This window comes from Miniopterus natalensis, chromosome 3 (genome assembly GCF_054644295.1).
Source record: "Miniopterus natalensis isolate mMinNat1 chromosome 3, mMinNat1.hap1, whole genome shotgun sequence".
Classification (NCBI taxonomy): Eukaryota; Metazoa; Chordata; class Mammalia; order Chiroptera; family Miniopteridae; genus Miniopterus; species Miniopterus natalensis.
In genome coordinates this window covers 9,711,162-9,737,028 of record NC_142083.1, presented here as the reverse complement: position 1 = coordinate 9,737,028, position 25,867 = coordinate 9,711,162, and the positions used below count along the sequence as shown (strand labels likewise).

Sequence of the window (25,867 nt, the reverse complement as noted above, 5' to 3'; positions counted from 1 at the left end):
TACAATATTGATGCAAACTATTATTATTAGTATCCAAAATGTTAGCTTAGCATCCTGAAGGTACACATACCCTAGTAGCACCTGCAGCATTACCCTACAACGTGTCCAGAAAAAAACGCCACCACCTGGTAGATTTAACCCATGAGGTATGTGGCTCCCTGGGGACCATAACAAAAACATTCAGTTCTGTACTCCTATAAGCCTTGGGGAGGTACATCTTATCCCCAAACAGCAAGTGCCAAGCACATCAGAAAGACAGCCCTTCTCCAATGGAAGCAGTTTGGAGTTTGTAGAAACTAGAACACTTTAGCAATGTTCCTCTGTCCCCACCTAAGCCATAAGAACTCCTTTTTTCTCATAAGCCCATCAGCACTCCACGTAATGCCTGCAGAGATGCAGTTCATAGCTACAGCAAATCTGCACCCTCACTCCTTCTTTAAGGGAGGCAGAGTTTAGTTGTTCAAGGCCACTAACACTGTTCTAAGAACTGGCAAGGAGCCCTCCTGTAAACCCCCCTTAGAATCAGGGACTGGTCCCAGAAGCAGAGGGCACAGATCGAGCACTCCAGGCTGGAGTGGCTAAGCTGGATCATTCGGCGGCATGGTTTTCACAGGAACTCAAAGGAGGAAGTAGTCACTGCCGCCTGTGGGGGTCAGCATGTGGGTTAGCTCGCAAGAGACTTTTGGGCAGAAGCTTCCAGGAAGAGAAGCCAGGTCAGGGTATTCCAGGCCCAGGGGAAATGGAGTAGATATTGGGATTTCTTGGTGGTAAGACATATTTAGGGAACAGCAAACAGACCAGCTGATGCAAGAGACAGGAGGTGAGGACCACAAAGAGGTTGTGGTCAAGTCATGAAGTCTCAAGTGGCTTGCAGAGGGCAAGCAAGAGAAGGGTTATCAGCGGCGTGTAGAGCCAGCGGATGGGGGAGCATGGGTCAGAGCGAGGAGACCAGACCGTGAGGGCGCAGCAGACGCTGCTCCGTCTCCAGAACCTCAACCGCCGAGAGGCTGAGCAAGGGCACTTGGCTTTTCCCTGTGAGGAGGTGGGTATGTGGCCCAGGCTCTCTGCCTTTAGAGAGAAACTGGTATTTTAGGATTTTGTTTTGTATAATTTTTAATTTTTTTGCCCTTCCACCCAGGTAAGTATACATTCCCATCTCTGACAAATAATCACATGCATGTCACAAATTAGACCTTTGGGGAAGACAAAAAGATGAGACATGAAGCACAGCTGCTTTACAAACCACCCGGACGGGTCTCAAAGCCTGATGGCCTTTTTGTGACAAGGGGGCTGTGCGGCTGCCAGAGAAGGCGGGGCTGAGGCAGGAGGGAAGAGACCTCCAGGGCGAATCTTGCGGGTGCACTGCTGGGCAGGCCCTGCTGTTCTTTTTTTCTCACCATGAGAATAAAATGACAGCAAAAACAGTGTCCCTGTAATGCACCGAGAAATGGATTCCAGAGTGAGAAAGGCCATAGCCCCCTTACCCTTGTGAGAAACCAGTAGTAATGAGGTGGGTAAACGTGGGGGGCTGTGGAGTAAGACTGCCTGCTAGTGAACCCCAGCTCCACCCCTTATGAGCACTGTGACACTAGACAGTGAACCTCTCTTTGCCCTAATTCTTTTACCTGTAAAATGGTGATAATAGTAAATTGTCCATTTTCTTAACTGTAAACTAAGGAGACTGAATTATAAGGATTAAGTTATATGAACCATTGAAAATGCTAACCAGAATGCCCAGTAAGTAGTAAACCCTCATTATGATGTTTTCCAGAAATAATGAGCATATGTGGGGGGTAGGCATTAAGCAAAACTGAGGGTAGACATCGGCGAGCACTAAAATAACGATGCGGAGCTATTTTAAAGGCAGGGATCCTGCAGACCATGCGAGTCGAGTCACCGAAAAGCAGAAAAAAACACGGACGCTTGACTGTTACCTTCCAAAGAGGGACAATCAATTTTTGAAAATCTGGCTGAAAAAATACCCTTGGCTTGTATACGATGAGATGCTAAATCTCATGTTCTGTGGCCTGTGTCGTAAGCACGGAGTGAAGTCAGGGGGAAACCAAGTGAGTTTCTGTCATGGCACTGACAACTTTCGGGCTGGATTTCTCAGTGCGCATCATCTCAGCGCGGCTCATGCCGAGGCCTCAATAATGGAAGCGACAAACGGTTGTCCCGCCAGCAGAGCCTCCACGGGGCTGGCGGTGAGGGCCATGAGCAGAGTGGCCCTCGGGAGAGTCGAGAACCTATTCAGATCGTGCCATGCTATCGCCAAGACCGGGCGGCCCCTCAGAGACTTCATCTGGATGTGCCAGTTGGATGACATGAAGGGTGTCGATATTGGCCCCGTATTCAGGACTAAGAAATCAGCAAGGACATTCGCGTATTTTATTGCCGAAGTAGAACGGAGAAACCTAAGAGAGAAACTAGACAGAAGTAAGTTTTTCTCCGTCATCAGCGATGGAACCTCAGCCAGGTGGATGGAGGAAGCTGAACTTGTGTTCGTGCAGTTTGCACACTTAGGAAAAGTGCATTGCCAACTCGTTGGGGTACAAACAGTAGAAACAAAGGATCCCTTGGCCATCAAAATTGCCATTGAGAAAACTCTAGAGAGAAATCTTCAGCTCAGGCTGTCTCACCAAGACTGGGCAAAGAAGCTGGTTGGTTTTGGAAGTGATAGCGCCCCTGGCTCAGAGGGAGAGAACAGTGGGGTGGCCCCGCTTTTAAGAGAAATCCAGCCTCGTGTGCTGACTGTGTCCTGCTTTGCCCATCGTCTTGAACTGTCTTACAAGGCGGTGCTTCAGAGCATTCCCCTGTACAACGGTGTCCGAGACCTTCTCCACAGCGTTTGTCACCTCTATCGCAGTTCACCCCTTCACAAGAGTTCCCTGATAGCTGCTTTCAGAGGCCTTCACCTTCGCCCTGTGATGCCTTCTAAAGTCGGAGGCAGGAGGTGGCTTCAGGGATTGCAGGCAGCCCTCCAGAACTTTCTCAAGGGATACCCCGCAATTGTCCAGCAACTTCGTTCAGTAAGTAATTTTGAAATGCCACACTATTTTAATTTTTCAGAATAATCAAATATATTTTTATTGAGCAATTCAAGAAAGATAAACCATTATTTTATTCCCAACCTGTGTTACAGACAGGTGAAGACAGAAGTGACACCGGTCATGAGGAAACCAAAGAAATTCTAGAGTTGCTTTTCCAAGCAGACATTGTTAAATTTGTGCATTTCCTGGTGGATGTCATTAATGTGCTTGGCATCTTGTCCCATGTCAGCCAAAACAGGAATTCTTCAATTGCAGATGTATTTGCTACCTTAGAGTCGACACTGGAAATGCTCAGAATGTACCAGACAAGGTGAGGAGAAGGGGATGATCTGAGGGACTTGGGAAATCATTTGCCAGGTACTTTTTCATGTAATGGTTTATTGGAGGGATCTTGTTTCTCTCCAGACCAGGGCCCAAAGAACGTAGGGTGGATTCAATCACACACTTTCACGGTAACTGCCTCAAAGGAAAGGGAAACATTGCTGATGTGAGACACATGGTTTTGACACGTCTCATCAAGAGGTTGAGAGGCTGTTTCAGAGATGCCAGCCAAGATGTGATGAAGGCAACAGTGATTGGAAGCTTTAAACTGTGGCCTGCAAAGATAAATCAAGGTAACCTATATGCGCTGACTCTGAGCCTGCGGTGCTTTGATGAGTCTGTATGAGTGTTTTTTATATATGTGACTTTCCGTTTGTATACTGATGACAGAATTTGGAGAAAAAGAGGTGTCCATCCTGATCGCACATTATGAACCGTTATTGGCAGCTGCCAACGTGCAAATCAATGAAGTGCTCACTGAGTGGAGCATGTTGAAATTAGAGATTTATGCCAGGTGAGCATCAGTAAAGTAGTTGATATTTATAAACACTTGGGTAAACCTTGGGAGTCTTGATCTTTTACATTTTTCACTTTCCCCCCTAGATTTCAGAACATCCACAAATTGACCTGGGAATTTGTGAATTCGGTTTGCTTACACAAGTATCCAAATATCCTGACGCTAGTGGACCTCCTGCTGACCCTCCCTGCAAGTTCAGCAGAGGTGGGGCGGGGCTTTAGCCAGATGCAACGCACCGAGTCCCAAATGCATGCCAAGATCAAGGCTGACAGCATGTCTGATCTCCTGATCATTCAGTTGAATTCTCCAGACATTAATAACTTTGACCCCAGGGAAGCTATCCACTTATGGAATGTGAGAGCACTATTTTCAGCTGGAGACACAAGACCTATCTCGGATTGCTCATCAAACTCAGGAAGCCATGATGAAAGTGATTAGTAATATGACAAATGTTGACTTCATCTTTGATGATAGCAGAAACAATAAATTATCTTCAAAAGCCCGAAATTTGAAAGTAGAATTGTCACCAGTCATCACATCAAAGACAGGAGGCATTTGGTATCTTCTAGGCATCCAAAGCAAAAATCCAAAAATTGGTTTTCCAGTAACTTTGTAATTCTATTTGTATATTCATTCACACGTTCTTTCACAGTCTTTGGGTAGAGCTGTATATTTTTAAGCAATGGTGTTATTATAATGTCATCTTTCTGAGAGTTATATGTAAAGATCATATGACTATATGCCTTGGTCATTTAAGTAACAGGTCAAATATTAAAATAGTTTTTATAGTTCACACTAATATCCCCATAGTTAACAATTCCTATGTAACTAAAAGTATTGTCTTATAGCCCTGGCCAGTGTGGCTCAATTGGTTGGAATGTTGTCCTGTGAACCAGAAGGTCATGGGTTTGATTCCTGGTCAGGGCACATACCTAAGTTGCATGTTCCATCCTTGGTCTGGGCATGTACAGGAGGCAACAGATTGATGTTTCCCTCTCACATCGATGTTTCTCTCTCCCTCTCCGCACCCCTCTCTTTCTTTTCCCCCTCCTCCCTCTCTAAAAAAGAGAATTAATAAAAAAAAAAGTATTGTCTTACAACACTTTGCTTACACCATGGCTATTAGGACAGTGGAAATATTTTATACATCTACCAAAATTTTTAAATACTTTGAACCTCTTCATGGTTTCAAAAGAGTTTTTTATGGTTTTACATTGAGGAACATGAATGATTTATTTCTAACTTATCTGAAAACCAATGTTGTATCATGTAAAGATCATTTTACTGAAAATTCTACTACCTCGGAAAGTATTCTCATCTCTATAAAATTGAACACTCAGGTTTGATCAAAAAAGATAAAGAATTCATTTCTGAACAACCAGCTGGGTGGCTAGTCATAGCAAAGAAAACAATATTCTGCTCTTGTTACCCAGAAAATTACCATCCAAATCGCAAAATTGTATATTTGGTTTTATCCACTGAAATTTTACAAGGATTATTGCATGCCGCTAAAGGTTAGAGGAAATGGTGTTTTACTTTGGACTTTTATAAATGCTAAAAATTTAGATGTAAAATGAAACATTTGAGATCCTACGTCTAGGGTTTTCAAACAAAGAAGAATATTCATGTACTCTGGACCTGAAAGATGCCCAATACTTGTAGGAATCTCTTCGGCTCTAGAAGGTACCTCTGCTATGGTAGTTAGACATTTTTTAAGCAAATTCATTTATTTTGCTTTCCTATTTCTTTTTAAATGCATGTGCATGCAATTTGAAATGAGAAACCAACTAAGCAGACATCTCTGTGGGACAGGGCAAAGTAGATTAGAACATAACATCAAAGCATTTAAAAGGTTAGTAATCTTTTAAAAATATTTTAAATAGTGAGTCAATTGTATGATTAGATTGACACTTCCAATCCAATAATTTGACAATTCAAATCTCCCTATATTTATAAAAACAAATATATTCTGATCTAAAGAGTAAAATGAGGATAAATGTGTTACCTTGATCACTGCGGTGATTTGCATGTCTTTGAAACACCTTTATCCCATATTTTCCAAAACATTCTACTCTTGTATCCAACTGTATAATAGGGAAGTTTAGAGTATTTTTAAAAATTCAACCAATTCTGAGTAAAAGATCAAAAAAGACTCCAAACTAAAATATGAAGTCCCAGTATTTTACCCAACCTGTAATGATTTATTACTCAACCAAAAAGACATTTTGACTTAGCTGAGAAAAAAATAATGGGAGAGCACCAGGAAATTATCATTTTTATGTTTTCAAAATTTCTTCCGCTTCTCTAAGGGTTACAGTTTTAAATAATATTAATAAAGTGATTCCCCACCACGTAACTGAAAAATATTTTTCATTGTATTATAGGCACAATAGGGAACAAAGCATTTACTGACATTCTTTTTGACTTGGTGACCCTGAACCTCGGAGCAAACAGCCTTCCCAGCAGTTGGATGCACCTCACTCAACCTGAAGTAAGCATCGCGTTTCTTTGGGTTTCAAAGCTTTGACAATTTTTATTTGATCAATAAGTCAATAGTTTTAAAAATAGCCAGTTACTTGCACAGTATCTGACATTTAGTAGGCCACTGATAAAAACTGAATGATTGAATGGATGAACTTTCACTTTAAGACACATGCTCAGTATTAGAAGAAGGAGAGAGGATGCTAACAGCCCATGAAACATCACTGAGACCACGAGGCTCAGCCAGTAGGGTTGTGGCTGTTGCTACCCGATGAAATGAGCCAACCTAGTAATTCTTACTTTTTCTCATACTCTGTTTCTCAAGAATGTATCAGAAAACAAAGTGGTTAAAGAGTGTTTCCCCACAGGCTGTGTCCTTGCACAGCCCCCTACTGTCACTTTTATCCCTCCTCTGTTGCAAAGGTGCAAAGTCAACTGGAGACACGTGTATAAATTCATCACATGACAGTAAGCAGGAACACAAAGGCCAAAGAAGCAAAAGGTGAAACACTTTCTAGGTGCTGCCTGGTGTAGAGTGGCTGGTAGAGCTTGAGGGGATGTGAGAAGCAGCTCCGTTCACCAATCTGAAAACCCGCTCCCTTCATCTGAATCGCTTAGCGAGAAATGTGAGCAGAGAGAGCGTCAGCATAGAACTGTACAAACATTCCAGTGGCATGTCCTGTTTTCTTCTAGCTGCAGGAGTTAACATCTCTATTAACCGTGAACTCAGAGCTCGTGGACTGGCGGAAATTCCTGTTAGTGACCTCGCTGCCTTGGCCCATCCCGCTGGAGGAGGAGCTCCTCGAGACCCTGCAGAGGTTCAAGGCTGTGGACCAGGAGCAGTCAGGCACCGTCACTTATGAGCAGTATATTCAGGTTGCTGTCAACACCTGGGGGGCACTAATCCCAGGCTCCTTTCATCCTAAGGAGTAGAATAACTGGTGACCTTCACCAGAGTAAATTTGGTAGAGAACAGAATCCAGGTTGCAGGGGACTGGGGAAATGACTAGGTCTTTAGAAAGTGAAAAATAAGAAAAAGCTCATTTTTGAGGAGTAAGGGTGGAGTGAGAGTGAAATCTCATAGCTAAGAAGGGCCTGCATTGCTTATTATGTGTCTACTAATTGAATTCGTCCTGCTGCTGGCAGACACAAAAGATGGGCATGTTTGTAAGGTGCCAATTTTGAAACAAGGTGATACCCTCTAAGTTTAGGTATCTCAAGCGTGTGCCACCATTGAAAGACCACATCCCTCCTGCTTGTCTTTTCTCCCGTGATTAATGCCAGCCCTGAGATTCTCAGGCTCATACAGTTGAGCCGGAGGAAATGGCACTTGCATGCTGAGAACGCCCCTTCAAGGCTGATCAAAAAAGTGCTTAGCTGATTAGGCTCTGACTTATCTCCCAAGTAGAGTCATTTATGAATTCTGTCACTGTCCTGAACGTGCAACTCGTGAAGATGATTTTTATCGTTGGTTTAAGATTTTAAAAGTGGGCACTGAGCAATTACTAGCCTTCACTATTTACGCTGCGTGCCAGTTAACACAGGATGTCGATTTAAACAGCCTTTTACACAAGCATGAAATGAGCAAGGGGCGTTAGCAGTTTTTAACCTTACCCAAGTGCTGAGCCAAAACCAGAAGGCTCCTTTACCAAAGGTGTGAATTTCTTAGAGAAAGCTGGCTACTGAGTCTCATGGAAACTCAAAAATTGGACACTGCCTGTGTTTTGGGAGCAGTTGATCTCTGAGCTTTGTCCTGTCCTCTTGACCTGCAAGTCCCACTCCTCAGAGCCCCAGGACAAGACGGCCATCTGGAGAGGCTCCCCTGACTCTCCCACATCATGACTTTTACAGATTTCCGACACTCACCAGCTCACACACACACACACACACACAAGGTTATTTCATGGGAAAAGTCAGAACAGCCTCTAGGGCCAACTTTTGTAAGATTTATTGAAAATGCCACATTAGAACAGTAAAATAGCACAGTCGCACTGCCGAGATGCAGTTTTCTCGCCGAAAAAGGCTCTCTCTTCTGCACTTTATTTTGTCTGTCTTTTTTCTTTTCTTTTGACTAATTGCAAGTTCACCACAACAGCCACATAAGAGTGTGCTGATTTCCCCAGCTTCTGAAATGGAATGAGACACGGGCTTGTGAAGTCGGGGCTGTGCACCTCGGCTAAGCCCTGCAAGCCTGGAAGCCAGGCCGCCCCTTGCTCCCTCCCTGCTGCAGCGGCCACACGCGCTGGCCTCTGTCGCGTGTGCATGTTTAGTCACACTCAGGGGGAGTTCTCTGATGTTCGTCTCTCGACTCATCTCCTCTTGGTGAGAATGCATGTTGTTATAGGCTTAATGAGTCAGATGCTGTGGGATTCAAACAGTGCAGGGCTTGTTTTCTAAGGAAAAGTAAAAAAGAAAAAAAATCCTTTGGCCACATTTTAGCAAGAAAATATGAAGGGCATTTCCACATTTCAAGGAGAAATCACCTAACTATCCAGTGAGGCAGGATGTGGTGCACTCAGCCGCGCTTTATCAGTGTAAACCCTGCTCTACAGGTTCTCATTTAACATTTCATCCGTAAACATTTTCATTAGGTTATTTTTTCTTTCTAATGTGGCCCTCTTGTGTGTGAAACATTTTTTTTTTTTAAGCCTCGCCCAAGGATATGTTTTTATTGTTTTAGAGAGAGGAAAGGGGAGAGAGAGAGGGGAACATCGATCAGTTGTCTCCCCCCTTCCCGGATCTGGAATCCAAACCCCAACCGAGATGTGTGCCCTGACTTGGAATCGAACCTGCGAACTTTCGGTACACAGGGATGACGCTCCAGCCAGCGGAGCCACCAGGCCAGGGCGCGTGCGAGACATTTGAAACAGTTTCGTAGTTTATGAAATATTATAAACTTTTGGAAAACTGATATAAATGAACCATTGGTCTTAAGCATCAAGGAAGATTCCTGTGCATTGAAACCATTGGATGTGGAGCTGAGAGTTGGTTGAGCAACGGGGCAAAGGGTAGAGATCCTATCTCTGTTTCTCTACTTCCCTCTGGCTTCTACCATTTCCTCTTATTACCAGCAAAATCTAGGGCAGTGACCTCCAAGCTTCATCGCATGTTCCAAGTTCAAACACAGCTAGCATCCCTGATATGTGAGTTTTCATTTATAAATTATACATGTACACTCCTGCACTGATACATTATATAAATTATCAAATTTTTAAAAATAAGAATTGCCAAAGAATCAGATCAAAATACATGTAAATGGTAGTTCTAGTAGTTTCTCCTGCATCCCCACGATTTCTTCAGCCTGTTTAGACACTTGCACAACAAGGTGGGCTCAGTCTCTGTGGCTTTTAGAGGAACAGTTACATCTCAGCATAATACATTAATAATTTTCTTTTTTATTTTCTGTATAGGCGAGCCTGTGGTTTACGGGGGATGAAGATATGAAAGTTCCAGAAAATCCTCTTGAACCGCTGCCATTCAATAGGCAGGAGCATCTTATACAGGTAATCACTGAGATCTTTAAAAAAGTTAGCACTTTGCCCTGGCCAGGCGGCTCAGCTGGCTGGAGTGTCGTCCCTTACATCAAAAGGCCGCAGGTCAGATCCCTGGCCAGGGCATGTATGGAGGCAACCAGTTGACGTTTCCCTCTCTCATCAACGTTTCCCTCTCTTTCTCTCTCTCCCCCTCCCTTCCTCTCTCTAAAATCAATAAAAACATATCCTCAGGTGAGGATTTTAAAAAAGTTTAGTACTTGGACACTGATCAATTTCTTTGTCTTTTCTTTCGCTTGTGTAATTTGTTTCAGACATCACTGCCACCCTCCAGCTCCTTTGCTGTACCCCCAAAGGACAGATTTTAACACTCGCTAAGTGGCAGCACAGAGGAGCCCCGTGGGAGGAGGCAGGGCCGAACTCTTAGACAGAACGGCCGGTAGCTCAGTTGGTTAGAGCATCGTCCCAAAAGCCAAGGTTGCAGGTTAGAGCCCTGGACAGGGCACATACAGGAATCCGCCAATGAATGCGTAAATAAGTGCAACTGCTGTCGACTCTCTGTGTGACCTCAGACAATTTCCACCGCCTCTCTGGTTTCACTCTTCCCATCTGTGAAATAAGCCAAGCCATGACAGCACATTAGCCTTGAAATGTTCTTCCAATTCTAAAAGCTTAGGATAAAAATTGTCATTTTACCAATATATGTTTTTGTTCATTTCTTTCTGATTCTGACTAACATGTACAACACACCGAGGTTTGCATACGGTATTGCCCATGGCCCATCAGATTTTTATTATTACCAAAAATATCATTATTATCAATGGTAATTATTGATAATAGTACTATAATGATAGTGGCAATATATTGATAATAATAATAGTAGCAATATTGTTATTACCTTCTATTCCTGAGGCCACAATAGAAAGAAATACCTTAAAGTCTAAAAGCTACTCTGACTTCAGTGCAAATGTTTAAAATATAAAAATATGCATTACACAGCCAGACTCAGAAAGATAGGAAAAGAGCTGAAGGGTAGATTTAGACATCACAGCAAACCATGTATATCGATTGCTCAATTTCCAGCCAACCATTAGTACAAAACTGCAGCGCAAAATTGAATGTGACTCTAGTTATAACCTCAAAGTGAGCAATTTATTTCAATTGGATGCACATTTTTCAAGCATCTCTGCCAGATGCCAGCAGGAAATCAGGGAAGAGAGAGGGTCCAAGAATTGCCAAAGAGTCCAAGGCAGGCTCGCAGTTTTAGGAGCAGCTTTTTGTTTGGGTTGTTGGTTTATTTACAATGTGACACGGGGGGACTGAGACCAGTTCTCCTGTAAGGCTTTGCGAGGGTGTCTATATGATTTTGTGCGCAGTTCTGCAACAACATGAACAGGTTCTTCATTACTTGGGAAGAAACCAGCAGACTGAATAGCACCTTCCTTTCCAGACAGAAGTTTTTAGAAATGTCAGACAAATAGCATATGATCTCACTTATATGTGGACTCTAATGAACAAAATAACCTGATGGACAAAACAGAAACAGAGGCATGGAAGCATGGAACAGACTGCCAGCTGTCAGAGGGGAGGGGAGTTGGGGGGCTGGATGAAAGAAGATGAAGGGATTAAGCAAAAAACATGCATAACCCACAGACACGGACAACAGTGTGGTGATGGCCAGAGGGAAGGGGGTCGGGCTGGGTGGAGGTGGGCAAAGCGGGGATAAATGGAGATAGAAATATCAGTTGAGGGCAGAGCCTTTTGATTGCTCACCCAGCCACTGAAGGCAGAAGGCAGATGGTGCGGCTCAGCCCGGGGACAGCGTGGCAGCGAAGCAGTAAAGGGCTTTTGGGTTCCGAGGAAGGGAGTGGCTCCCACCTGCTGCTGCCCAAACTTCTGAAAAGTGACAGGGAAGAAAGGAACAAAGTTGGGAGCAGGGGCAGGACTGTGAAGCCTGAGACGTGCTTTCATGGGACAAAGGATGGCTGATGGATGTGTGTGCATGTGTGTGTGTGTGATGTCCAGAGGACAGAAATAGAAAAAGGAATGGAGTTTTCCATCCCTCTCTGCCTCAGGTTCAGTGTTACTTAAATCTCAATGCTCTGAAACTGGGATTAAGAGGCACAGACTCCAGGGCCGGCACACTCCCAAGTCTTGATGGAGTCACCTAAGCTCGCTGTGCCATTTTGACCCCTCTCAGATGCGGGCGTCGTGGATAGCGAGTGGTTGGCCTTGGGTTAGCTGAGCAGATGCTAACCATGCTAACTGTATGTGGTGAAAGGATGGTGAATGGTTAACATACTAAAAAGAGGTGCAAAGAGAAAATGTAAAGCATGTTTACTTTGTTGGCTGTAATGAGAATAGGAAAATAAATACCCCAGGAAGAGGGAATTCTGAGGTCAGCATCCTCAGGCTCAGTTCTCAGTTCTGCCATGACTCACTGTAGGACCTTGAGCAGGTCCCTTCATCTTCCAGGGCCGCTGTGTCCTCCCAAGGAGAAGGTATGGGCTGCAATCTAAGGTCCCTCGTCCCCCTGCTTTGTCATCTGTGCTCTCCATGAGCCACACCCAGCGAGGGCCCCTGGAGACAGTTCATGATCACTATCTGTGCAATGGATGAATGGCCCAGATGCTTCCAAAAAAGGAGCCCTGGGACCTATCTGTGTTGCAGTCACATCACTGCCCCTGACAGTGACAACATGCAAAGACTGATGAGGTTCAGCAGGCTGTGTCCTGGCTTCCCAGCTTTCCACACACTCAACACCCAGAGCAATATTTTAAAAATCCTTAGGGATTTCCTGAGAAAAGTCAATTGAATTTTACTATATTTAAGTTCACAGGTGTTATCTTAATCTCTTCTCCACAGCTTCTGTCCATATGAAATTCCCCCATTACTCTATTAATATTTGTTGAAGCCAAGCTCATAGTTTGAACTACTAGCCATTTCGTAACAAATCCCAAATGTCTATTTCCACCCCAAATCTTTCTTTCAAATGTGAGTCTCCTAGACAACTGCCTGTTTGACATCTCCACTTCCACACTCAAGGAGAGGGGAGTACACAGGATATTTACTCCAGGGGGTGGGATTCTTTGTAGCCATCTTAGAATTCTTCCTACTGCAACATTTCAAATTTTTAAAATTGATTTTAGAGAGAGAGGAAGGGAAAGAGAGGGGGAGAAGAGAGAGAGAGAGAGAAAGCATCAATTTGTTGTTCCAATTATATATGCATTCTTTGGTTGCTTCTTATATGTGTCCTGACCAGAGATCAAACCCGCATCTTTGGAGTATCGGGACAAGGCCTTTACCAACTGAGTACCTGGCCAGGTCTCTACTACAATATTTTAAGTGATCTTAAGAACATAGCAAGCCTTACCTCTTTTGAATGTCCAATTCATTGATTTAATAAGCCTGCATAGTTACAGAAAGTGTCCACATATCAACTTATTTTGTTTTTTTACATCTTCCTTTAAGATACCATATTCCATTTCTTTGTTAACAGAAATAATGATATATTGTACCTGCATAACATTTATCAGAGAAATTCAGTAGAAATAATACCAAAGTTCAATAATTCATGCAAAAGGAATGGGAGATAAGCACCCAAGGGCAACACCATGATCACCTACCTATTAGAGTCAGTCCCCCTCAATTCCCAGTCCTGCTGGAATCCCTGAAGTAGCTCAAAGACAAGTGAGAAGATGAAGGAAACACACGGTCCTGGATGCGCCTGCCAGCTGAAAACCCTAAGGATGCCTTAGCGTCAGAGGGTGTTTTTAAGCATCTCAGCCTAGCTCCGTGCCAGACTTACAGCAGACACTCAGTAAATGTTTGATAAAAGGGTGGCTGAATGAATGAACTTACAGATCCCATCCACCTCTATGACTCTTTTCTGCTTTATTAGCATATCAGATTTTATGCATTTTCCTATAAAAGTTATTTTTATTTAAATTTTTATTAGATTTGCAAAATATCAGAAATTTCTTTTTCCAACTTCAGGTATGTCTAATTATGTGCTCATAGTTGTGAGGATTGTTGGCGATAGAGAATAGCATGGTACCTGGATCAAGGCACCTGCTTCTCAAAGTGCAGGCCAGGACCAGCAGCACTGGAATCACCTAGGAGCTTGCGAAATGTGCAGAAACTTAGGCTGCTCCATAGATTTCATTAGAATCTGCATTTTGAAAAGGTTCTCCAGGTCATTGTAGGCACATGTTTGAGAAGAGCCAGTCACCTTCCCAAAAAGGACCAATAGGTCTTAGGTGTGACCTATGTGTCCCAGGCCATGGCCCTGGCTTTGCAGGGCCCCAGAAGATGTTAGATTCCCAAGTACCAGCTCCTAATGCTTCCAAATGCACAAGACACTGTGCATACAGCTGGCCATCCCCTCAGTCCTTAGAACGAGAGGGAAACTTGCCAAACACACTGATAGTCAGCGGTGAGCACACTCTGTCCTGGGAGGTGAGCCCAGGTGGGAAGAAGTCATGTTACTGTTAGTAGATTAAGTATGAAGTTCAGAGCAAGGTGGGCCGGTTTAAAGATTTTAAGGGCTAGAGTCCTGGTGGCTTTGGCGCTGTCCCCTCTCCCTCTCCCCACAGAGAGGGATGCACCAGAAGCGTCCTGTTCAGGAGTCAGGGCCCAGTTTGTGAGGATGGTGCTGAGGACAGACAGAGGGGTCCTTGTTCTTGGGATTCCCTTTTCCTGCGTCCTATGTAGTCTCCACCATCTTTATTGGCACATTCTTTCCTAAATATGTTAATACCATAGACTAGCTTACAGTTTTCTGTATCATTAGAATTTCGAGCCCTACTTTTTATATTTTTTTACTTAGCATACCCTTCATCTAATACCATTCATTATATGTTAGTTTTACTGATTCGGTCCTCAGAAAGTGACCTTATTCTACAGCTGCTGGAGGAAGGACCCCTTCGTGTCCTGTCCATCTACTGACTACCCAAGTGCATGCATTATTTTATGTTTGGCTGAAATTCTTTCTGTGTGACAGTTTTTCTTTAGGCTCTTTGCCGACCGTGAGAAGGATCCACCCCTGCTCGACTACACACAGATGCTGCTTTATTTTGCTTGCCACCCGGATCCTGTGGAAGGGGTCTACAGGGCCCTCAGTGTGGCCACTGGGACTCACATCTTCCAGCCAATCGAAATGGCTACTCCTCCTGCAGAAGAGGTACTTGAGTTCCAGACATGGACTCGCACTGGGGTCTGGAAGGGGATGCCGGAATATCCTAAACTTTTAACAACAGACACTGTGTTCTTTTCACTTCTGTATTTTCCTGGGCACCTAACACAATGCATTACATGTACTAGGTCTTCAGTAAAGACTTATTCAATTGTATTAAGAACTGGGGGCCCACTTTCCAAAAAAATGCTTTTATAGAAGAATCGAAATTTGCTCAAAGCTTCTTGGTGCAGAGTTTTTTCTGTAAAGAACAGCCTTTATTTTGCATGAGGTGCTGATCCTGATAAATGAGGAAGAACTAGGTATCAACTCAAGCTATTTGTGACACTTTATGGAAATTCTGTGTAAAGCAAATTCATACCTTAGACACATCCCACATGTATGGGACACCGGTAGTGTTAGGGCCAAAGCCCAGCCACCTGAAACCCACAGGCACTTTGTATCACCTGCATCCAAGGACAAAGAAGCTTAATATGTAATAAAAACCTCACATTCCCCTTATATTTCTAAGGCATTGGCATTCCCTGGCTTTTTCAGGTGAAAAAACCCCAGAACATGGTACTAATTAGTTTACTTACCAGGTGCCCATTGCATGGCTTTTTAATCTTGCCCTGATCTTTTGGGAACAGAGCTGTGACTCTCATGATAGCATGTTTTTTCCTGTTCTTTCTTGGTGCTCTCTCATGGAGGGACATATAAACAGAGGCCCAGATAAGGTGAGGGAGCCTTGCAGATCTCTGGGGGAGAGCATTTCAAGTGAAGACAGCAGTAGACGTGAAAGCCCTAAAGTGAGGCAACGTCTGGTGTATTCCAGGCAACAGAGAGCCAGCCATTGTAGTTGGAGAGGAGTGAGCTGGGAGTGGTTGGAAAGGAAAGTGAGGGAGAGAGCTCAGAGGGCTTGGCAGGCCCTGACTCTGCCAGGGGATGGGACAAGAAGTCATTGGAGTGTGGCCATCTGAGCAACCACGTGTGAGCTCTCCCTGACTGTGGTGTTAAGACCAGATTTCAGGGCACAAAAGAGGCAGGAAGGAGAGCTAGTTATTCAGGAATGGGGTTGCTTATCCACTGAATCCTACTGCTAAGTTATTTCTGCCTTGAGTTAGGGACAACATGTTACCCGAGTAGCTGTCACATAGCAAGTGTTCAACTCTTATTTGTAAACATGGCAGGAAAGAAAGGAGAAAGAGGGGAAGGGATAGAAGGCAGTCTCAAAGGTAAAGCAGAGGAGAGCAGACATTCCAGGCAGAGACAAAAACAGGATCCACGAGGCTGCAATGAGCCATAAAGACCAGGAAAAAGAAGCCAGGCTAGACCTGTTGCTACAGCAACAGACAGCAGTCTTGGTGAGTAGCAGCCGCGCCAACTAGTGCAGGGCTGGGAATCCCTTCTTTCCCTGAATCACTCATTCAGAGTCAGCTACTGGCCCCATCCAGGAAGCAGCTCCCCTGGAGGGCTTCTCTTGGGAGCACTTTGAAAGCCCAAGGACACTGCACCCAAACTGACCCAGGACCATAGAACAACAGAGTGAAGAGGCGTGGTGGAGTCTGGGGATGGAACGCACATGTCCCACACCACAGGCCTGTTCCTGGCTTGGAGTGAACCCTAGGAGCTTTTCACATACAGGACCCACCCACTCCCTCATTCTTTCTCACTCCTTGTCCTGCTGTCCTGCCTCTAATTTTGCCACCCTGTTCCTGTGCCCTTTCCAACTGTGCTCTAGTTTCCTGGGCAGCCTCATTCCAGGAAACCATAATGAGCCTGCTCAGAAATAACACCTTCAACAGATTCATACTCACTCCCAAGGCATCAAGTCAGATCTCTGCTTTTGCTTTCCACATAAACAACTAGAAATCTCCCCGATAGTTCAGGTTTTCTTACTCTGTTTCTGAGACTCAGGTTGTTCTATCTGATGTGGCACAGACCTCCTGTTTAAAGCCACTTCGTCTTGGGTAACTTAAAAGACATTTAAGAGCAAAGTATGAATGAGTGTGCACTAGTCCCAGTGAAACTTAATGTAAGTTGGCATTTTGGAAAATGGTTCATCCTGGTGTGGGGTCATGATGTTGGAGTTTCGTAAATGGTGAGCTTGAATTTCCCACAGTTTGCAAGTGTTGGTAAAGCATCTTGGCAGAGTGTTTGAGGCCCCGGGGTTCGAAAAACATAAAATTTTTGTTGCATTTTGCTCCTTGATGCTTTGCCCACATTGGTCCCATTAGTGCCCTGCTCTGCCCCTGAGACACGGGACTGAACTGATTGAATATAGAAATGCGTTCCGGAGACGTATCTGTGGGAGTCCTCAAGGGCTGCCTCTGAGCATTAGCCAAGTGTGACATAGCATTTGCTAGAGTCACAATCTGATGACAATGTGACTCACACAGAATTTTGATGCCACCAATAATTGCTCATTCAGAAGCACTGGCTGTTTTCCTATCTGGCATACCGGTTTTGATCACACACCTACATTTAAAATCGTGGTCTTTCCAAGTGTCTGTTGGAGAAAGGCCCCTTCTCCTGCACGCCCACCAGCCCCACCAGGATGCTGAGCTGGCTGCTCTGGCCCAATCACAGCCTCACTCCCCTCCCTCCCTCCCTTCCTTCTAAACCACTGATTCTATTCTGTCCCAACCCCACCCCACCCCCGACAGCAAAAAGAGCAAAAATTTTAAAAGCATCCTCTGACATTAATAAGTTAAGGATTCTTCACTAAGATTTCAAATGTTAAAATTGTTACCCTATAGCTAAAATAAAAAATCCATTCATCCCATGCTAATTATGTTAGGCCTTGGAAAAGTTGGCCCCTCTCTATGGAAACAGTGCAGAGAGACCAGGTTCCTTCTCTTTAATTTCAGTATCGCTGGCTCATCTAACCTGACTAGCCATTTGCTCACCCCCAGGCTCTGTCTTTATGTGTCCACACAGCACCTTTGCTGCACCTGAATAGAAATCCACTCACTCTTCACCCACTCAGCAGGCAGTTTGATATCTCCACTGTGTTCATTCACTACATGAAATGTTGTATTGTCCTGGGGAAATGATGGGTAGCCAGTGTGATGACCTCCAAGCTTCCCAGGTGGAGACAAAAGGCCAGTTTCACATTTCTGCCATGTAGCATCTCAGTTGTTTAAAATGGAGAAGAGGGTAGATGGTGGGCGGGGCTAGATAAATGATAGATGATGAGAGATAGATGATAGATAGATAGATAGATAGATAGATAGATAGATAGATAGATAGATAGATAGATAGATGATAGATAGATAGATAGATAGATAGATAGATAGATAGATAGATAGATAGATAGATAGATGATAGATAGATATAGATAGATAGACTTAATTCCAAAATCTTCACCTGATAGAGCATTCCCCCCCCCCATCTCTCTTTTAGAGTTAATTCCAAATTTACCAAAGGATATGGAAACTCAACCCACATAGAGCTAGAGAAAATGCAACCTGTCTTCACCCCACTGCCTACAGTCCCTACAAATCCCTTCTAGGGACTTAGGACAACTAGAAACTTAATTCTGTATTGCATCATAACCCTTATATACATGGAACTTAAGTAACTATTTGGAAAGAACATGCATGATTTATGCACTTAATAACTTCTCCTGTATTGAATATATACAGACATTGGCATCCTCTTATTTTAAGCCTAAATTAGTACTTTTTCTTCCTTGAGGTAAAGGAGAATCACCACTCAGGCGTTCTCTGACGTCAGGCCAGTCAACACTCTGATAATGCCCATTTTTCTATGACAAATCACCAAATATCGGTGACCTCATCATCAGAAACACACGTATGCACACACACATCCACATTTATTACAGTAAGTACAACAAATACAAATCTAATGTAGAGAATTTGCAAAGTAAGTACAAAATTAAGTAAAAAGGAAATCACCTATTACACTAACCAGAGGTAACCACTGTTAACTCTAATATACCTATTTATTTTGTCACTAATAAGTATGGATAACATAAGTGTATTGATGACTTTGTGTCCTGTTGTCTTTCTGCTCTTATTCTGAATGTTTTCTCATGTCACTGGGTATTCAATTTCTAAACCAAAACTTCCACTGCAGCGTAGTCTCCCGTCATAAAAATATACTATAATTTATGTCACCATTTCCCCATTTCTTGAATCGTTGGTTTTCTGTTTGCTGTAAATTATATCGAATGAACATCCATATACAAAAGTCTTCGTGCACATCAATATTTCTTTCAAATCAATTCCTAGACCTGTAATTACTGGGTAAAAGGGCAGGACTATTTTTGAGGCTTTTGATGCTTAAGAAGCTACTGCGGCAACAATGTTGTCTTTGCTAGGCTCTAAAAGGTCAGTGCCTGAGTTCATGGCTCCCGGCCAAGCCTCAAAGAGCCGCAGCAGGAATCCCAGGGTGACTTCCTATATTCAGTTTGGTTTCCATTTTGCCTTCTGCAAGTTTCATCAGGCTTAGACTCCAGTACCCAAGCAAATGTTCGTTTCACTTAGCATCTATCAAACTTGAGAAGTAAACTTGCTGTGACCTCTCATTTGCAGTCAATTTCTAAAGCAAATCCTGTTTTTAAAAACCTACATGGATATGAAGAAGCCTGACACCAGTTACAGGAATGCGTCCCATGTCCCCCTACTGAGGGATCCGGTGTACCAGGCAAAGGCCGAAACGCGCGGGGATGAACCCGGCGCCCCACACCGAGGCCCCTGTAAATGGCCCGCGGACTTGGTCTGGATTTGGACGTGATTTCCAGTTCAGCAAGCACGCCCCCTTCTAGACTTTGTGTAGCTAGTCTGTGGTAGGCGCCATATCATTTCATGGCATAAAAAGCAGGTGGCAAAACTGGTGTTTCCTAAATGCCCGTGACTGGGCCGACTTCAGTCTGACCTCATGCTCTCCCCGTTTATTTCCGCAGACCTACTTCTTCACTGATGGGGGTCCAGTTCAGGACTTTCCTGAACCAGAGGAGAACCTGCTAAGTGGGGAAAGGGAATTCAGGGAGGAGAGGGAGGAAAAAGAGCAGGAGATTCCTGAAAATGCCAACACTGAAAAGATTTCTGTGGAAACACTGCTCAAAGTGTTCCGAGGACAAAGTGAAGCCCAAGATGCCAACCGATTTGCCAGCCACCTGAGGACAGAGAATGTCTACTCAGAGGTTTGTCAGACTTGGCCAAGGGGGCAAACCTGTGCATAAGGAAAGTTGCCCCAAGTTGGAGCACCTTTTTATGGAATTTCTTTATTAAGTAAAAACCGTTTTTTAACATTTGCAGAATTGTAAAGTTAATCCATTTTATGTTATTTTATTATTTTTTAAAGAACTTCATAAAAGTATTTCAGGACCTGGGTGCCAAGAACCTGGAACCGATAGAAGTCGCTGTTCTTCTGAAGCATCCTTTTATTCAAGACCTGATTTCAAGTTATCCAGCCTATAAGATTCCTGTGAGTATCACCCAAAGGCAGCGAACCTGGCTGAGCTCAGGTTCAGGGCACAGTGAGACATTTCAAACGTGTACTGGCAGAGAGGGGGAAGAAGCTGGATTAGGCCAGACAGGGTCTGGGGAAGCTAAGCTGGTAATGGCATCAGGCCAGACAGGCCAGCCTGCAGTACCCATGGCCAGCAGGGGTAAGCAAAGCACAGAAATCAATTGAAATTGATTTCTAATAAGCTCGCAGACCCTAAGCACTTCTGGTAGTAAAGCATGATTATAGCATTTAAGAACACAGGCTCTGGAATCAGAAAGTCATGGGACTGACTCTCGGGCCTACCACTCCCTCCATACCTGACTTTAACTCTCTCTCGATCCTGGCTTTCTCATCTGTTAAGTGGGGACAACAGCCATTCCTACTCAAAGGGCTGTGGTAAGGATTAAATGAGATTGTGCATCCGAAGCACTTGCCAAGGTATCTGACTGACGCTTGGCAAGCACTTCATAAATGATGGCTGTTGTGATTACCAGTCAAAACTGAGCACTTATTGCTGACGCCAGTAATATGAGGATCCATGAAACCCAGCTCAGCTGCTGCTCTCAAGCAACCCACTTCTGTGTGCAAGAGAATTTTCTCATGCAGGAATTACATGAGAATGATATAAGGTGAACCACCTAAACCCCCAAATGTGGGAATGCAAAGTTTAGGGCCTTTTTGTATGTGTGTGCTGGAAGCTGACTCTTTAAATACGGCCAGGGTTTTGGAAAGTGGAGGGAGAGGAGAGGGCGTCGACCTGGTTTTGCTGCTGGCGTGGAAAGGAGGCAGCCTCCCAGGTGAGGGGAGAGGACTGGGCCAAGGTGTGGAAGCAGGACTGCTCAGGAGGAGCAGGTGCCTGAGCTGAAGGGCATCTGTGAAGGGCTTGGCGATCCCACCAGAACAGTAGGATCAGGCCAGACTATGCAGAACCCAGAGGTCACCCGGAGAAACTTAGACTTCATTTGAAAAGCAGTGGAGAGTGGACAGGCTTCTGAGCAGGGGTGTGAAATGCTATGAATTCCCTCATCCCTGAGTGTCTCTTTGTCTCTTAACCATATCATATCATCATGTCTCTCCATTTTACGGGACTCTTTGAAAAATTATTTGCGTCTCTTTACTTAAACAGGTCTGAAATATTTGGAAACACAGTTGGCAGTCATTCTAAGCTGTTAAATTCACACAATCCACAGACATTTACTGTTTGCACTGAAACTATGTGTTGCGTGACCCTTTCCAGCATCTTATATTTCACACTTTCTTTCGTAAACATCAGCTTTCTTCCCCACTTTGCATGAGGAGGGCATAAGTCAGTATAGGCCTAGAATTAGTAGGGACAGAGCACCTCAGAACTAGACAAACGCAGTGAGAGGCAGGTGAGCAAGTGTCGCACGTAGGAGAGGGGAGTCACCAGTTGTGGGGATTGGCCCCCCTTTTTGTCTTCTTGACAGACATCATTCTGGGTGAGGTCCAGTCCCCCGTGGAGATGTCCTGACTCCAGGGAAGCTGGGGTCCACACGGCTCTTTTTAAGTGTGTCCTCCCCCCACTGCAAAGAGCCTCGTCAACCTGCAGTGTTACCTCCACGGAAGTCCTCCTGCGTCTTGGACGGCACGGTTCCTCCTTGCACAGGACTGTCTCCGCTGTGGCAGGAGACATTTGGGGCCGCTACTGGCTGTGTTCCAGGAGAGCACCTTGACGTATTGACCCCCAAACTACCTTCACACATTCCCCAGTCTTCCCTGGCTGAGGGTGTCTGACCCCAGTGACCAGGTTTCATGGTATAGGATGGCCTGACCCTCTGGTAGCAGAAGGGGAGTTTGTCTGTCAGCTAGTCAGTCTGTCTGTTCAGTCTCCATCCTTCATCGCCAGAGTGTTTCTGCTGAGTCAGCTGCTTCAACTCTCCTCTTCTTGACCTTTGTGTCTCCCAGTCACTCCACTGAGGGTTGTAATGACAGTCCGTGGACCACCATCATCAGGACTCTCTCATGACTGTGAATCAAGGGGAGTTGAGCCTGTGACCTGAAAAGGCTTAATTCTGATGTTCTAAAGTGAAAGAAGTCCCCTTTCCAGTAGCATGCTCTATTCTCATTTTCACTAAGCAAAAAAGGAAAGAAAGAGAGAAAGAAGGGAGGGGGGAAAGGGGAGAGAGAGAGAGAGAAAGTCTCTGAAGACACTCAGGCATGCGTCTTGTCATCATTTTTTGTTCCAGATATCCATGTACAAGTAAATAGATCACATTTTAAAATGAACTTTAACCACAGTGGTGTTATTTGAAGATCTCTCAAGATAAGTAGAGCAAAAGCTAGAGTGTGGTTTTTCAGGTTAAAATGTTGTTTGCTTGTATAAACAGTGGGAACTGAAGGTTGTTGCCTAACAGCCCTGTTGGGCAACAGCTCTGTTTACAAGGTCATGTTTGGAAGCAGCAACATTTTTAAAAACATATTTGAAAAACCAAGTATGGGTAATTATTTTCATAAGCTTTATTTTACTCCTGCTGGGGGGCTGGCCTGGCTTTGTGGTTAGGAGAGCAGGCTCAGGAGATCACACCAACAAATTGTGTGACCTTGGGCAACTGACCTCATGATGCCTTGGTTTTCCCATCTGTAAAATAGGGTTAATTATTATACATACCTCACAGGGTTCTTGTATGGATTAAATGACTTCATACATATAAAAGTGCTTGGCAGATATAAATCACTCCATATATGTTAGATATTATTATTACTGCTATTATTATTAGTGGTATGTTGGTAATTGCAGTGCACAGGAAATATTTCTGAGCTTCATGACATTATATGTGGAAGAACTAGTAAGCTAGCATGTTATCTCTTGAATTCAGCATCTGCTCTTGGAAAGAAGGAAAGCTGTCCCTGGTGCAGGGCCATGGTGAGAAAAGGTTCAAACTGAAGCCCCAGGAAAACCCATGTGGGAAATATCCTCCTGGAAAACTCAGATTTTATGTTGGATTTTATAGTTGTTCAATTAAAGTCACTTATTTCATTTCTACTTTCATAGATCTGATACAAAAAGGTTATTTTCAAGTAATGTTCCTAAATGATTAAGAAAAGGCTTTGGTTAAATGTGACAAGAGAACAGTGTAACTTGGCTAGTAGCGAGTAAAGTCAATTTCCTATGGCAAATATATTTACAAATGCGAATGAACACATGATTTTCTACACCAACCCAACAAATGTAGTTTCTTATAGTGAACACAAGCTGAGTAAATGTGAATTTCCTTTAGCAAACCTCTAAATCAAGCATATAGCCTTAAAGTTAAGGTTTCCATTCAATAGGAGATAACAATAAATCTTTTCATGTTAAAATCAGAATGTTGCAGGAGAATTTCTGTGAAGACCTGATCACATGAGGACAAAATACCTATAAATATAAGTGTGACTTCAAGGGACTCTCATCCTATTTTGTCTTCAAGGTATCTGACTTTAAAATATGCTCCGACCTTCTCCTTTATCTTTATAACAAAATATGATGGCCATTTCAGTGCCTAGTGTTTTCAAAGCTCCTGGGTCAAACATTTCCAAACTCTCTCAAGCTTTGCTCAGTTGACTGCTCCTGAAAATTATGGCCCATGATTTCAGCTATAAACTTAGCCAAGGTTGGTTTAAATATCTAGAGCCTATAAATCTCTCCATCCTACGGAGTGTCAGATAACCACAGGTCGGCTCACTCCTTAATCACCAAGTTGACAGTCAATAGTCAGCTTTAGTTATTGTAAATGTCCTATTCAAGGAAAATGTGTTATTCAGAGTTGGGGTGGGTAGGACCCGTCGTAGTAAGCAGCTTTCTTCTTCACTTAGTTCACTCAAGATTGGCCTTTGGCTGTAGAAGACCTGAGTTTCAAAGAAAGATTCCCTCAAGAAAATGATTCACTATGATTCCTGGCAGTGACTGGTGTAGCAATGTGTGTCACTCCACCGAGCTCTCTCATGCCTTCTTGAGTAAAATGGCCACAGTCAAATTGAAACCTTTGGAACTCAGCTCTGCAGAAAAGAAACTTATTCTTAAAGCACTTCCCTAAATCTGTGGGAGGAAAAACAAACTAGAAACCGCATAAACATAATTCTACATTTTCCAATTGTGTTTCTACCCCTCCTACATTGTGATAGTATTTTAAGTTTAGTTTTAAAGATATTTGTGATTTAAAATGTCAGCAAGCTGAGTATTTGAAGTGGATGAAAAACAGATCCTTCTATCCCTGATATTTAAAAAATCATGAAGAAATGAGGCAACTGCCACCCCCTCAATCATGTGCTGTTCTAAAGTTCTACAAGTCTGTAGCCATGGTTCATTTAGCATTAGAGCTTTCCTTTAATAGCAGGTGGATGCTGCTTTTTATTCATTAATAAGGAAGTAATCTTTTGGCTTACACATTATGTAACTGCTTTTATAAATGTTACTTAATCTAACATGAAAATTCCATTTTTAAATGAGGAAAAGCAGGCTCCTAGGTCTTTGATATCTTTCCAAGGGTACAGCTAGTAAGTTGTAGGGCAGGATTCAAACTAAATAGAGTACAATTTTATCAAAGGGAAAAAATGGAAACCAACTTACTCTTAATCACTGCTATATATTAAATGATCATTAATACTGTCACTTACAAATGTTTGTAACTTCTCTTTGAATCTCTTCTCAGGATATTAAAATAATTCTCCAAAGGAGTGTGCTTGTGCAAGGAAACTGAAGAGAGGTCTCTCTCAAGGCTTACAGAGGAAAGGAAATGAAAACAAAAGAGTGTGATTTTTATAATTTGGCAATGAATCTCCCAGCATCAAACGTAAACATGGTGTTTGTCATGTATGTTATTGTAAGTGTAGAAATGATCCCTACCAGGTCATGAGGGGCCTTCTTTAACTCAGCGAATATTCTGTAATGAATCTTAAGTTTCTGAGCAGAAATCCAAAGTGAGAAGGAATGTATTTTGAAGTGATTCTGAAAAATAGAAGGCACCAGAGCAAGATATTAAAAATCAACACAGGAGTGATCCCTATGAGAAGTATCTAGATGAGGCAGATGCAGTGAAAGTTGCCCCAGAGCTCCACACCAGGGCAGTGCTGCTGTGGACGTTTTGTGGGTCTTGCTCCGTGTGCAGTAAATTCCAAGGTTCTTCCCACTAGCTAAGGAGAAGGCCACATTATCAACCACTAGGACATGCTCCTATAGTCATGCTCTTATAGTCTGTTCATGATTCTTCCATAATAGAATAGAATGTTTCCTGTATAGATAGATGTACAATCATATCTTTTTAGTTTTATATGTTAGCAAATCAAATTCAATGATACTTATCTCAAGCAAGTTTATTTTTAAGTGAAGATAATGTATTCTCAGTGGCCGGGCTCCTAT

General features: G+C 43.4%; 2 protein-coding genes across 2 annotated transcripts in view; both read left to right on the top strand.

Moving 5' to 3' along the window:
• Positions 1-25,248, top strand: part of SPEF2 (sperm flagellar and cilia associated 2) — a 126,603-nt gene extending 101,355 nt beyond the window's left edge. Inside the window, 8 exon segments of the mRNA XM_016224536.2 lie at positions 6,273-6,379; positions 7,063-7,245; positions 9,780-9,872; positions 14,863-15,042; positions 19,964-20,203; positions 20,365-20,487; positions 25,161-25,204; positions 25,206-25,248. Of these exon segments, the coding sequence (XP_016080022.2) occupies positions 6,273-6,379; positions 7,063-7,245; positions 9,780-9,872; positions 14,863-15,042; positions 19,964-20,203; positions 20,365-20,487; positions 25,161-25,204; positions 25,206-25,248 (1,013 nt within the window).
• Positions 2,928-4,457, top strand: LOC107546213 (zinc finger protein 862-like). Its single transcript, XM_087815052.1, has 5 exons — positions 2,928-3,029; positions 3,143-3,360; positions 3,456-3,664; positions 3,762-3,885; positions 3,975-4,457. The coding sequence occupies exons 1-5, from the start codon at positions 2,928-2,930 to the stop codon at positions 4,324-4,326; spliced, it is 1,005 nt and encodes a 334-aa protein (XP_087671178.1). The 3' UTR covers positions 4,327-4,457.
• Positions 25,249-25,867: the final 619 nt, after the last annotated feature.

Excerpts from the sequence above, each read along its gene's own strand:
- LOC107546213 (XM_087815052.1), top strand. The coding sequence starts at position 2,928 with ATGCCTTCTAAAGTCGGAGGCAGGAGGTGGCTTCAGGGATTGCAGGCA. Across the intron at positions 3,030-3,142 it reads TTGTCCAGCAACTTCGTTCA|ACAGGTGAAGACAGAAGTGA; the intron begins GTAAGTAATTTT and ends CCTGTGTTACAG. Across the intron at positions 3,361-3,455 it reads CTCAGAATGTACCAGACAAG|ACCAGGGCCCAAAGAACGTA; the intron begins GTGAGGAGAAGG and ends GTTTCTCTCCAG.